Source organism: Eleutherodactylus coqui, chromosome 5 (genome assembly GCF_035609145.1).
Source record: "Eleutherodactylus coqui strain aEleCoq1 chromosome 5, aEleCoq1.hap1, whole genome shotgun sequence".
Classification (NCBI taxonomy): domain Eukaryota; kingdom Metazoa; phylum Chordata; class Amphibia; order Anura; family Eleutherodactylidae; genus Eleutherodactylus; species Eleutherodactylus coqui.
Window position 1 is genome coordinate 161592675 of NC_089841.1, and position 14863 is coordinate 161607537.

The window sequence follows — 14863 nt, forward strand, 5'->3', positions numbered from 1 at the left end:
TTCTATGGCCAAGTCTGTTCCGGTTAAAGTGTCAAACTTTGATTTTTAGATTCAATCTGCTCCATCCAATTATGACACAGTTGTTAAAATTTCAGTGGACGGTAAGAAAATGGTGTATTTTGTTTATTAAAATGTTCTTCAAAAGTTAATTTTACAAAACCGTTAATAATCATCCTGCCTTGTCCCATATAACTCCTTTTAATCTTCATGAAGTGGGTCGTTGTCGTTCTGTTGGTTTACAATGTCTTCTGGTAGAGGGTTGTAGTTGGGGTCCAAATCGGGTTCATCAAATATTCGTTTCCTGCAGAAGACATAAGACAAGGCGCTCATTATATTACATTGCACAGTTCCTAGTTGCATTCATGCTTTCAGGAGCTAATGGGAATGCCTTCCTTGAGAATCCCCAGGCCACTATTACATTGTTTTTTGAAAGTGCACTCACCCTTGTTTCCATGCCATATTTTGTTTTTTATTCAGTACAAGATGTTCTGATTTAAAGTCTCAGCAAATAATGTGTCTTATGCCAACAACTGCCTATTAACTGAACTCCTGCCAGCATAATATATCAACAAATGGCTGGCGTGATGGTGCTTCGTTATCTGGGTTTATCATACTCACAAAATTCCTGGAGTCACTAAGAGCTTCTTTCCCCCTGGTTGGTTTGGGAAAACATCCTCAAGAAAGAAGTAAATGTGCCCAACCGCAATGCCTGGAACAACGACAAAAAAAGTATTATTATAGATCTCTACTGCCATAGAATAGGGTCAATCATGAATCTGTATTACATAGTGACTTTGCAGGGGACCTGGAAGCCAGATATCTTACCTAGCGCATCCACAAGAGCGGAATCGCCAGCCAGTAGTGAGAGGACCAGGATTAGCCAGGGCAGGTAAGCGGCTGACATTGACACTATTCCAAGAATATTGAGTCGAATAGAAGGATTTCTGCGGCACCAAATATACACCATCATCAGACTGAACGCCTGGCTCAGGAACAAGAGGTTGACGAAAAGGGCAAACACCTGCATCTTGTTTAGGAGAAGATGGGGTATTGAAATATTTAGACATGCATTATTAAGCTGCTCTCACACAGGCCTCTTTATACTGCAAATAGCGCAGTGTTTCAAACGCCATACTTGCCGTGGTACAACACTCCCATTGATTTCAATGGGGCTTCACAGACCAGCGCTCGAACGCGGTGTACTACAGATTACTACAAAAAAGGAAGATGAAAAATACCTCTGCAGCGCCACCTATTGGATGGCAGCATTCCTTACAAAGCAATGTGACTTTCTAACAAGTCTTAACAATGATTGGAAATAGGAAACCAGAAATCCATACACAGACAACTGTTTCGGGGTGCAGTAGGCTTCAGGCTTAGCTTGTGAGAGGCCTGCGAAGTGGGTCAGGAGGGGTGTCAATTCTCCTTAAGGAGAGCACCCTAAAAGTGTGTAGAGACACCTAGGGGGTGAGTGGATCAGAGGAGGGTATAGTTTCTCCCCAAGGAGAGCACCCAAAAGTGCTGTAGGGAAACCTAGAAGGTGAGTATGAAGATTTGAAAGGCCATGGTTCTCCTCTTGGTAATCTATGCAAACAAGGGAGATAGGGGTGTGGGGGGGGGGGGGGAATACCTCTGCAGCACCACCTGTTAGATGGCAGGATTCCTTAAAAAGCAATATGACTTGCTAACAAGTCTTAACAATGATTAGGAATAGGAAACTGATGAGGGCCAAACACTCAAACAGCTGTATGTGCATGGTTCTCTGCCTTGGTTTCCTATTCTCAATCAATGTTAAGAGTTTTAGAAAGTCATATTGATTTGTAAGGAATGCTGCTGTCCAATAGGTGGTGCTGCAGAGGTAATTTTCCATCTTCCTTGTTCCTTGCATAGATTATCCAGTGGAGCTAGCATGACCTTATAAATCTCCTTACTCGCCTTTCTGTGGCCCCACACCCCTTCTGGATGCTCTCCTTCGGGAGAGACTATACCATCCCCTGACCAACTCACCTCCTAGCTGTCTCCACACTTTTTGGGTGCTCTCCTTAAGGAGACACGACACTTCCCCTGACCCACAGATTACTAAAGTGATTAGTTACATTCTTAACCCTTTTATTGACCATCAATATGCCTTTTTACAATGGTTACTAAGGGTCCTTAATAGAGATGAGTGAACGTACTCGGTAAGGGCAATTTCGCAATCGAGCACTGCGATTTTCGAGTACTTCACTACTCGGGTGCGCTGTGGGTGAGCGGGGAGTTGCAGCGGGGAGTGGGGGGGGGGGGAGGAGGAAAGAGAGGGCTCCCCCCTGTTCCCCGCTGCTACCCCCCCGCTCCGCCGCGCCTCCCCCTGCCCCACAGCGCACCCGAGTACTTTTCACCCGAGTAGTGAAGTACTTGAAAATCGCGGTGCTCGATTGCGAAATCGCCCTTACCGAGTACGTTCGCTCATCTCTAGTCCTTAAACATGCACATATGCCTTTTTACAGCGCTGCAGGTTTAACATGGCATGGGTATTCTATGCCAGGAAGCACTGGAGCTCGGCAGTCTGACAACTCGGGCTCCTGCTTTAATGGCCCTTTAACTCCTTCTGTGCTAAGATTAATCGCAACTGAAGCATGGAAGCCGTTGACTGAGGGTGCTTCTCCTGTCCTCTATCGGTGCCTGACAAGGTGCCGACAGGTTGCCATCGCAGTCAGAGGCCTAACAAAGGCCCTTGCCATGTAACTTGTCCTATCAGACCCTTCCTCAAGCAGAATCTAATAGGGTTTAGTCATAGGCATACAGAAGTAATGCAGTGTACTGTGCTACTGATCTAATGGTTGAATCTTCAAGTCCCCTTGAACAACTAAAAGTAGTGAAAACAATATTCCCCACAAGAAACTTTCAATTAAAAACAAACATACACTTGTACGTACTGCAGAGTTTGTAAAGAACAATCAAAATATTTAGTTTCTATGGTGAGCAACATAAATTGTCAGAATTGCTATTTTTCATCAATTCTTCTAGAAAATGCAATACAATTTGGCCAAAATGTCCTATTTACACCAAAATCAGACGCTAAACTACAACCCTTCCTGCAAAAAAAACAAGATCTCACATTGCTTCGGTGGTGAAAATACTTAGTGCAAATACAAACTCCATTTTTTTTCCTTTTAACGTGTTTTATTGAACAAAAGTAGTGAAAAATTAAAACTATATACATTTGGTATCGCTGTACTTTTATTGACCCATAGCATAAAGTTAAGTGTTTTGGTTACCGGGGGTTCAGAAAAGTGACGCTGCTGTGGTCACCTAATTTCCAGTTTTTGAAAATGAGAAGAAAAAGAAGGGTTGGAGCAGTACCCACGAGGCTAGAGTCCATGAACCAGTGTCTTTATTTCTTTGCTTTTTATTTTGGGGGTGTACAAAATATGCAGCCAACCTAGACTACGTTGCACCTCTTAGGCCTTATGTCCACTAGAAAAATACAATCCGTGCAGAATCTGCTGCGGATTGCTTTAAATGGTTTTTTTTTTTTTTCTCATGCGGATATCAGCACCTATTGCTAGCTATGTGGCCGACCCGCGGTAAAATGGAGCATGCTGCGTTTTTCCCCCGTGCATGAAAACCGCAAATCTATTAAAAAACCATCCCCGGGTGCAAAATTCAATTGAATTGACCGTGGATGGCCAATGATTCCCTATGGGCAAAATTGAATGCGGATTCCGCAATTCACTTTTGTTAGTGGACATGAGGCCTTATATTAGTAAGGTAAATACGGGGAAAAATGGATCTAGGCACTTTTATTTATTTTAAGAGAAGCACGAGACCATGATGTTTAGCTCAACTCCTCTGTGGTTATTTTAAACCTGCATCCGCGTGTGTGTGTGCTCTGATATGAAATAAAGACGGAGGTGTAGTTTTCTAGAAAACAAAACGAAATTGCCCCGACACCCGCCTCCCCGGTGTTTACCTAACTTTCTGTGATTTTACAACAATCACCGGGACTACAAGGTGTCGGCAATGCTGGATGCATGTGGCTGCCGAGAGATAAGTATATCTCAGTTTATCATTTTATTACAGGGGGTCCTATTAAATAGGGATTGTATGGTAACTAGACAACTCCTTTAAACTAGCGATGCTGCTTAACAAATGCTGCGAAGCAAATTAAAAGTGTAGAATTGCCGGCTTAAATCTTACCTTTTTAGAAAGCGGAATTTTAAAAAAGCAATGAAAAGTCCTCTATAACTGAAATGGTACCAATGAAAACTACAGGTCATTCCACAAAAAATAAGTTCTCATATCGCTGTCGATGGCAAAAAATAAAAATGTTATGGGTCTTGACATGAGGCGACCCAAACACTTCTATTCAATCTAAGTGTTTTAAAGTTCAAAACTAGTAACACAAAAAAAGTATATAAAATTTGGGATCACTGTAATCGTGCCTAGCCAAAGGACAACTTTTTTTTCTAACCACACAGTGAACAACTGTAAAACAAGACCCCCAAAACTTTTTTTTTTAATAACCCCTCCCCCCCCCCCCCTTTAAAATAAATAAATAAAAATTTAGAACACAAGTACCGGATTGCTTCTTTCCCGAAGTGATGCAAGGCTGTTTTTGACATGAAAACTCCTCGCATCCTTGGGGAATTCACATGGTGGGGAGCGTGATATAGGGGTGGGATTCATGGCCAACATATCACGTTTGTCAGCTTGAAGTTGGCCTAAAGGTGTGCGCACACGGTACAGACAACTCATGGTTTTACTATGAACTGCTGCACTTCTGCTGGCTTTGATATCGTGCGATTTGTATTAAAACCTTTTGTCGTGTCTTTTTGCTGGGCAGTAAGAACCATGGCACAAATGCCCCGTGCGCATACACCTTTATGCTGGTATCACACTGTCTGAATATAGTTATGTATTTTTGTAGCAAAACCTGAGGCCCGGCATGTCTACTGAACCAAACGTGTGAATCACTAATAGGGTTCTATGGTTATTACTGCTGTTTTAGTATATGGACATGTTATTTGGGGGTAGAATGCCTCTTATATTCTAAGTATCTGCACGTAACTTGGGGAGAAAAAAAGGATACTGTAATAATGACTCCTCCAAAGAGAAACATGAATACAAAATCTGCTGTGCGCCCCCTAAAGGATGTATCTTCTAACATCTTGCAATATCTGTACCTGAATTGAAGAGATTTCTGTAAAGGAAACTAACAAGTAACATAGTATAATATAATGCATTTCACTGGGTGTCTTTCATAGTGCCATATTAAGGGTGGTTTCACACTGGCGATCGCGACTTTGCTGCGATTTTTGAGCGTCGGCGATGCTTTTTCTCCCAAAAACATCAATGCCTCTTGCGATTTTCCTCATGTGTTTTTTCACACAACATCACATGAGTGAAAATATCACAATTATGAAGGAAACCATTGAAAAGCATGGGTTTCATTAGTCTGCATCTTCACTCACACTCGCATTGCGCGTCTTTATCGCAAGTGTGAAGGCAGTCTAGGATGCATTAACATATCACTCATCTGCTGCGGATTTTGATGCAGAGCTGCAGCAGATTTCACCCCTTCAATATGAATTAAATCCGCCACAAAATCTTCAGCACATCAACCTTATATGAAACGACCCTTAGGCCTCTCTTACACAGGCGTTGCTGAAAGCGCCACGATGCGTCTGATGCCGGCTTCTAGCACTCCTCTTCATTAATGAGAAGCACTAAACGCCCTAAAATAGAAGAGACTCTGCTTGAAAATCGCGGCAGCGCAATCGAGTGGCTTTCTGAAGCTGTGTGAGGGGCAATGTTATACCGCGATTAGCGTGGCGCTGAAAGCGGTAAAAATCGTCTGTGTGAGGGAGGCCTTAAAGAAGTTGTCCAGGGACTAAAACTTTTATTATAGCTTTATTTACGGCTATAGGAAATGAGCCTATACTCCCCTACCGCTTTGGTTCTCCCAGTCTCCGCTTGCTTCACAGCACAGCAAATCACATCCCATCTAAGCATGTGACTGCTGCAGCCAATCACCAGCCTCAGTGTTGGTACTGATGAGACCAGTGATTGGCTGCAGCAATTGCATTCTTGACAGCATATGATCTACGGTGCCCGCTAGCAAGCGGAGCGGCAGTAGAACAAAGCAGGAGAGCATAGGCTTGTTTATGATTTTACAAGCCATCACTGAGGTTATAACACAGATTGCAGTCCCTGGACAACCCCTTTAATGTATTAGAGTAGGATTTCCCAACTCCACTCTTCAAGGCCCCTAACATGTCATGTTTTCAGGATTTCCTTAGTGCAGTGGTGCCTTGAGTTAAGAATTTAATTTGTTCCGTGACTGAGCTCTTGACCCAAAACACTCTTATCTCAAAACCAGTTTCCCCATTGAAATGAATGGAAAAGTCATTAATCCGTTCTGGATCACAAAGCTCTCCCATTGATTTCAATGGGGATGGCATTGCCCCATTGAAAGCAATAGGACGCCGGCACCCCCGCAGTTATTTTTCAGGGAAGGGCTTATATTTAAAGCCCTTCCCTGAAAAATCATCCCTAACTGTAGTAAATAAAAAAAAAAATGCTCGCCTGTCTCCCGGGGCTCGGGCGTGTCTAGCCGCCGCTTGTTCTCCCTGCACTGCTCTGAAGCTTTTCAGCAGGCGGGGATTAAAAAAGGAAGGGAGAACAAGCGGCGGCTAGACGCGCCAGAGCCTCGGCAGTGGTGGACAGATGAGTATATATTTTTTACTACAGCTAGGAATGATTTTTCAGGGAAGGGCTTATATTTAAAGCCCTTCCCTGAAAATCACTGCAGGGGTTGCTGGCAGCAGTGGCCCCATTGAGAGCAAGGCTCTAAGTTTTTGCTCTTAAATCAGAGCAAAAATTCGGGAGAGAGCCTGCTCTCAAGTCAAAGGGCTTGTAAGCTGAGGCACTCTTAACCCAAGGTATCACTGTATTACATGGGTGATATAATTATTATCAGTACTCAGACATTACCACAGGTGTTCTTACTATAGGATATCCTTAAAACATGACCTGTTAGGGGGGTTGTGAGGACTGGAGTTGGGAAAAAACGATTTAGAGGATGGGTCCTGAGTAGTAAGTGAGGATACGTAAAAAGTAATTTGAAAATAAAACTGAAACCCAGCTCTCCGAAGTATAGAAAACTGGTTAGCAGTCTCCAGATCTGTGAAAAGAAAACAATACAATTATTAATAAGCATGATCCGCAGAGAAGAACTGAGGAGGTCGGGGGATGTCGTGTTTTATTGTTGGATATGCACCAAGTAAAAATAATAAGGTTAATAACAGTAAAAGTAGTTCAAGGAGCAACAACCTCTTGTAAGGCAATAGCCCCTAATATTTCTGCAGCTGCTTTCCTTGTACAGCACTGTTCAGTATGTTACCACAATATACATGGGGACTAAGGGAATTTCATAGCATGCAGCATGACCAAACCATTGTTATATAAGGTGCACATTTTTTTGGTTGAGGGGCCACAATGTCAGAATGTACAGTTTTCAAGGACCATAATAAGACTTAGGCCTCATGTCCACTAGGAAATTCGTGCCCACTCGGATTTTCCATGCAGAATTCCGCAGCGGGTCCCTTCTTTCCCATGGACATGAGGCCTGAAAATTGATTTTACTCACCTGTCCGGACGCTGCGGGTTCCTGTCCGTTGCGGCCGGATATTCTTTCCTTCTGCCCGGTGGATGTGCACGGCATGCTGGCAGCATGCCACGCGCGTGTGCCATGCACTCTTTTTTTTTTTTTAACTCCTGCTCTCCCGCGGCAGAGCAGAAATTCAGCTGCGGGTGTGCCGCTGCTCCGGACGGCTTCCATAGGCTTCAATAGAAGACTGCGGGAGCCGTCCGTGTGGGAAGCCCGCAGAAAATGGAGCATGCTGCGGGTGTTTTCCCGCACGTGCGAACCGCGCGGCAGGGAAAAAGGACATCCGCAGGTATTTACTTACCTGCGGGTGTCCAATGCATCCCTATTGGGCGGATCACGCGTGCGGGGACACCCACACGGATTTACTAAATCAATTTACCTAGTGGACATGAGGCCTTAAAAGGGTAATTTCTCATCAGACAAGATAAAATTGAGTTGTTCCTTTAAAAGTTGGCAACCATGGTATGGTTTCTTGGAAATGTCCGGACTTCTTCGAATATTCACTACAGGATAGAAGGAGAGAGTAGGAGGTGAAAATCGCTGCGAACTAAAGTATATTTGTTCTTTTTTGTTTGTTTGTTTAAGCATACACCTCCCCACCCCCCACAAAAAGAGAAAGAAGACTTAAAAGAAAATAGCAGAAATACTTGATCGAGTTTTTGTAATCCGAACCTTGTGTGGATGTTAATTGCTATGTTTATACACTGAAAATGACATTAATGCAGCCCTGTGAGGGGAATTTCCTGGCAGATTAGTTTGTAATGATTTGCTAATTTTTCAATCCAACCATTTGAAATTAAAAGGTTATTTCCATCTGAGACATTTTATGCATATCGACAGTATGTGCCTCAAGTGTGGGAGATCAACTTTTAGAACTCTCACCTATCAAAAATACAGAAACAGCTGTGTGCCTCACAAGGTCCATAAGCCACAATGGAGAGAGCAGTATGGACTTGAAGGCACCTCTCCACCTTGTCCCCTTCACTATGGAGTGCCAAATATAGGATCAAGGAAACTCATTCTCCTTATAGATGGGACCCCACCTATCATATATTTATGGCATAGCCTGTAGATTTAAAAAAAAAAATCACTTTATGGGGAAATGATGCACTGTTTAACCCTTTGCCATCTAATTTTGGAAATCAGGTTTCATATGGGGTTTTCTCTTTCTGCCATTATACAATGGTGCCATATGCTGGCTAAAGCCAGTGCTGCGGTATGGGACATGCTGGAGAGCCCCCCGATAAACAAGCAGCCAGTAATATACAGTAAGACGTGTTCCGACATTGGAGCTGTACAACCTTCAATCAGAATGTCTTAATAAGTCAGACAGTGGATTGGAAAGGGTTAATGCCCGGTACAGGACCTGAGTGGCAGTGCATGACCTACGATTCAAAGAAGACCAAAATGAGAATGCAGGTCATGCACCGCTGTCCCCTCTGGCCTGCACTAGCTATAATGCAGTAACAGTTTGGCTTTTTTAAGTTTCTTAAGACTCACAGCCTCAAAATGCTTTCAGTGGTGCTCACATGTATCTTCCAAGACCTGCACTGACATCAACAGTTGCAAGATAAAGTAAGTGAACCCCATTTAATCACCTGGATTTCTGTATTTTTATTACTAAAATTTGGGCTGATTGTTAGCAAAGTCACAGTTTGGCCTCGTTCAGACGAACAATGGTTTAACGCAGTATAGGAGTGTGAAAAGATAGTGGCTATACTGCACTAAAGATCACGTGAATGGGTGAATTCTAACTATTTGAATTAGCCCATTCACCCGATCGGAGGTGCGTGTTTTCCAGCTCCCATAGGAGTTTATGGAAAGCACGCACCAAAAATAGGTCAGGTCTAGAGATGAGCGAGTATACTCGCTAAGGCACATTACTCGATCGAGTAGTGCCTTAGTAGAGTATCTCCCCGCTCGTCTCTAAAGATTCGGGGCCGGCGTGGGTGACAGGTGAGTTGCGGCGGAAAGCAGGCGGGAGAGAGGGAGATCTCCCCTCCGTTCCTCCCCGCTCTCCCCCGCCGCTCCCCGCCGGCCCTGAATCTTTAGAGACGAGCGGGGAGATACTCTGCTTAAGGCACTACTCGATCGAGTAATGTGCCTTAGCGAGTATACTCGCTTATCTCTAGTCAGGTCTTATCTTTTCATGCACCACGGACCTTAGATGTGAGCTCTGCAGTTGCATGTCCTCTCTTTGTTAGATGCAAGGATTTTGTGCGTCTAAAATTCATTCATCTGAATGGTTCTATAGGAAACCATTGGTTCTTATACAAGAGTGTTCTGTGCGCGCCTCTAATGTGCACAAACAGCACTCGTGTGAACGCAGCCTTACAGACAATTGCAATCTAACTAAACGTATTACAGAAGTAGTTGTACACGTCATGTCTTGTATTGAGCACGTTGAGTAAACATCTATAGCACAGGGAGAAAAAGTAAGTGAACCCCCTAAATTTAACTTGTAGATCCCCTTTTGCAGCAAATGTTTCCTATAGCTGCAAATAAGATCTGCACAGCGGTGAGGAAGATTTTTGGACTAATCCCTCCCTGTAAATGTGTTTCAGCCCTCTTCATATAATGCCACAGCGTCGCGATAGGGTTAAAGTCAGGATTTTGACTTGGCCATTCCAAAATGAAATGTTGTTTTTCAACCATTGTTTAGTTGATTTACTTGTGTGCTTTGGAACATTGTCTCGTTGCATCGCCCAACGTCTCTGCAGCTTGAGGTCATGGACTGCTGACCTTACATTCTCCTATACAATGTTCTGATACTCCTTAGAATTCATTGTTCCCTCAATGATTATAAGTTGTTCAGGTCCCAAGGTAACAAAGCAGCCTCAAACCATGATGGTCATTCCGCCAAGCTTCACGGTGGAGATGAGGTGTTGGAGTGCAGGGTTCTTTCCCCTCCAAACATAGCCTTGTGCATTTTTGTTGAAAAGTTCAATTTTGTTTCTCATCTGCTCATAAAACTTTTTCCCAAAAGTACTGACTTAGATAACAATGAAACCACTCTTCAGGTGGTCTCGGGGAAGCTTCAGACAAGCCACAATGAGGTGTTTTTTTAGACAGAAGAAGCTTCCTTTCATGACACTTCTTAGGGTGCTTTCACAATCGTTGAATTCCACAAGACACAATGAAAGATGTAGAAAATTCCACATTCCAAAATTAGCATGAAGACATGCGAGTATTAGAGTGGAATTCCACAGCTGCAGATTAAGCTGCGTCTTTCAGTGCGTTTTGCAGAATAATTCTGTTCCTGTGAAAGCACCTTTGGGGCTTATTCCAACAAGTGTATATCGGCCGAGTTTTCATGCGATATATGCTGTTCCTCTCTGCAGGGGAAGGAGGCGGGACAGGACGGTAGCTGTGCACTGAGCTACCACCCCCTCTCCGCCCCTCGCCACTATTTGCAATTGGAGGGTCGGGTCAGCGGCGGAGCTAAGTTCCACTCTCATCCCATCCTCTTCCATTGCAACTAGTAGCGAAGGGCACATATTTGGTATCGTCGTGTCTGTAACACATACAATAACCTGAACATGCTTTTTATCCTGCACGGCAAAAAGCGTAAAAAATGCTAAAAAACTGAGACAAAATGCTAATTTTTAGCATTTTGCCTCTCAAAAAATGCAATAAAAGTGATCAAAAAATCTGTATGTACCCCAAAATGGTACCAAATAAAAACTATAGCTTGTCACGCAAAAAATAAGCCCTTGCAGAGCTCTGTCCATGGAAAAATAAAGTTAGAGGACTTTGAAGGGTCCAAAAAAATGTTTTTTATTGCAGAAAAATGGAAAAACCTAAGAAAAAATATAAGAATGTTGGTATCGTTGTAATTGTACCGACCCGCAGAAGAAATCTATTGTGTCATTTATGCTGCATAATTAACGCTGTAAAAAAAAAATAATGGCAGAATTGATGGATTTTCTCTCCCTGTTATCATAAAAAAAATTGAAAAAGTTTTACAATATAGTCTATGTACCCAAAAATGGCACCAATAAAAACTACAGTTCACCACGCAAAAAACAAGCCTTCATTTGGGTTCATTGACAGAAAAATTAAAAATTTATGGCTTTTTAAAAATGGAAATATGTTGCAGAACTGATGCAGATTTTAACCCTTGTACAATGCATTTGGAAAGTCTTCAGAGTCTTTCATGTAGTTTTTATATTTTGTTATGTTGTAGCCTTGTGAAAATTAAAGACAAATTCAAGTTTTCCCCATTATTCTGCACTCAACACCCCATAATGACAAAATAATGATAAAAAACTTTGAATTTTTAAAAATGAAAAACTTAACATTTTGCATTAACATAAGTATTCACACCCTGCACTCAGTACTTAATTGAATCATCTTTGGCAGAGATTCCAGCCTCCAGTCTTCTTGGGTATGATGCCACAAGGCTTGTACACCTGGATTTAAAAATGTTCTGCCATTCTTCTCTGCAGATCCTCTCACGCTCTGTCAGGTTGGATGATGACCATCTGGGGATGACAATTTTAGATCTCTCTAGAGATGTTCGATTAGGTCAGGGCTCTGGCTGTGCCACTAAAGGACATTCACAGAGTTGTCCCTAAGCTACTCCTGTGCTGTCTTGGCTGTGTGCTCCAGGTCATTGTCTTGTTGGTGAACCTTCTGCTCAGTCTGAGGTCTCTTGGATCATATTTTCATTAAGAATCTCTACTCTGCTCCATTCAGTTTTCCATCAACCCTGACCAGTCTGTTGAAAAACACCTCCACAGCATGATGCTGCCACCACTAGGGTTCACTGTAGGGATGATATTGGGCAGGTGATGAGCAGTGCCTGGTTTCTTCCAGACACAACTCTTGAGACGAAAAAGTTCATTCTTAGCTTCATCGGACAATATAATCTTGTTTCTCACAGTCTGAGAATCCACTAGTTGCTTTTTGACAAACTCCAGGCGGCTTTCATGTGTGTTATACTGAAGAGAGGTTTCTTTTTGGCCACTCTGCCATAAAGCCCAGATTGGTGGAGAGCTGCAGTGATGGTTGACCTTCTGGAAGTTTCTCATATATGCACAAAGGATCTCCGGAGCAGAGCTAGAGTGACCATTGGGTTCTTGGTTACCTCTCTTACAAAGGCTTTCCTCTCACGATTACTTAGTTTGGTGGGTTGGCAGGCTCTAAAAAGAGTCCTGGTTGCTCCAAAATTCTTCCATTTAAAAATTATGCAGCCCACAGTGTTCCTGGGAACATTCGGTGCAGCACAAAGTTTTTGTAGCCCTCTCTATCTGTGCCTCCACATAATCTTGCTCTGCAAGCAGTTCTTTATTTCTCATGGCTTGGTTTTGGCTCTGATATGCATTGTGAGCTGTGAGACCTTATAAAGTCAGGGGTGTGCCTTTTTAAATTATGTCAAATCAACTGAATTTATCACATGTGGACTCCAATCAGGGTGTAGAAACATCTCAAAGATGATGAAGAGAAATGGTAGGCCCATACATCTAAATTTAAAGTGCCATACCAAAAGCTCTGAATACTTATGCCAGTGCAAAATGATACTGAGTGCAGAATGATGGGGGAAAACTTGAATTTGTTTTAATTTGCACAAGGCCACAGCATAGCAAAATGTAAAAAACTGAAAGGGTCTGAAGACTTTACAAATACATTGTACAGTGATGCCTAGGGTTAAGAGTTTAATTTGTTCTGTGATGGAGCTCTTAACCTAAAACACTCGCAAGTCAAATCAATCTTCCCCATTAAAGTGAAATGAAACGCCATTAATGCGTTACGGACCTCCCCAAAGCCCTAACTACACTACATGTAAAAAAAACCAAAAACATCAATACTCACCTATGGCCGGCGTTCCGGTACTCACTCGGGTCTCCGTCACTGCTGCAGCCTGCCGTGTCCTCCTTCACGCTGACAGAGCATTTCTTCCTGGAAGCGGGGCTTGAATTTCCCACCTTCAGCAAGCTAATGCTCTGAGTGGTTAATCCAGCACCGCGTCAGCCAATGAAAGCTGGCACTGAGTTAACCAATCACAGCCCTTCAATAACATCATTGAGCCCCCGAGCCAGACCCTTGTGTATAAGCTTGTGAGGAGGCTCGTAACCCAAGTTTTCGCTCTTAAAGCAAAAATTTGTGAGAGAGCCTGCTCACAAGTCAAGAAGCTCGCAAGCTGAGGCGCTCGCAAGCCAAGGCACCACTGTATTTCAAGAGTTGAAATCCGCTGCAAAAATAGCCTTCGAGGTGGAAATTTTCCGTTTGATGTGTAGGAGATTTTAGAAATCTCCTCCACGTGGCTTGTACTGTAGATGCTGCAGAATATCCGCAGCAAAATCTGCAGCCATAATTTTACAACATTTCCAGTCTGTGCCCAGCTGGCCTAGAAGGGTGCTGTCAGATGTGCGGGTTTTGTTCAAATTCTTTGATGAAAAAAACAACTAGTAGAAGTAGTATCTGTCATTTAGGCCACTTTCACATAGGCAACAAAATTATGCAATTTTCTTGTGATGCGACAATGCTACAAATCACATGTATGTAAAGCCCATGCTTTCCCGTGGGTTCCTTCACATTAGTGATGTTTTGTAGGCTGCTATATTGCAAGAAAAAAAAATCGCAGCATGCTGAATATTGCCGCGATTTGCAATGTTTTCTAGCCCATGTTTCCCTATGGAGCCTTCCTTCGTGTTGTATCGCATTGCACAAAATCACGTTTTTTGTGCGGTACGATGCAACTTTTACAGCAGAAAGTCCTACTGTTTTGTCCCTAACATAAGCCCTACCTGCATTTAAAAAAAAAAAAAAAAAAAAGCGATACATTACCTAACAGGCGCTGCCCGCTCTGCAGCTCTTCTCCTTCCGAAGACCAGACATACTTGTCTGCAGTCTTCAGCCCCCGCTTCCTAGTCAGGGAAATCATAAATTCCACCTCCAGGAAGCACTGGCTCTGACAGCGCTCGAGAACCGATCACTGCAGCGCTTGGTGAACTGATGACAGCCATTCAATGCGATGGCTGTGATTGGCTGAGCCACGGCGCTCGAGAGCCAATCAATGCAGCGCCTGATGAACCAATTGGAGCAAGCGCTTCCTGGAGGGAGGATTTATGAATCCCCTAACCAGGAAATAGCGGCTGAAGACTAACAACATGTGCCACGGAACTGCCAGAGAAGAAGTATGGTGTAGCGGACTCGAAGTGAACGGGTTTGTTAAAAGCCCATTTACTAGCATTGAATTGTACACTGCTG

The 14863-nt window shown here is 43.2% G+C and overlaps 1 protein-coding gene across 3 annotated transcripts in view; it reads right to left on the reverse strand.

Moving 5' to 3' along the window:
• Positions 1-108: 108 nt before the first annotated feature.
• DERL3 (derlin 3) overlaps positions 109-14863 on the reverse strand; it is a 154946-nt gene continuing 140191 nt past the window's right edge. For all 3 annotated transcript variants that reach the window (XM_066603543.1, XM_066603542.1, XM_066603541.1), the window contains 5 exons: positions 7092-7165; positions 5072-5165; positions 826-1021; positions 619-709; positions 109-301 (listed from right to left, as the gene is read on the reverse strand). In XM_066603543.1, coding sequence (XP_066459640.1) covers positions 199-301; positions 619-709; positions 826-1021; positions 5072-5165; positions 7092-7165 — 558 coding nt within the window. In that variant the 3' untranslated portion in view covers positions 109-198. The remainder of the gene's footprint in view (positions 302-618; positions 710-825; positions 1022-5071; positions 5166-7091; positions 7166-14863) is intronic.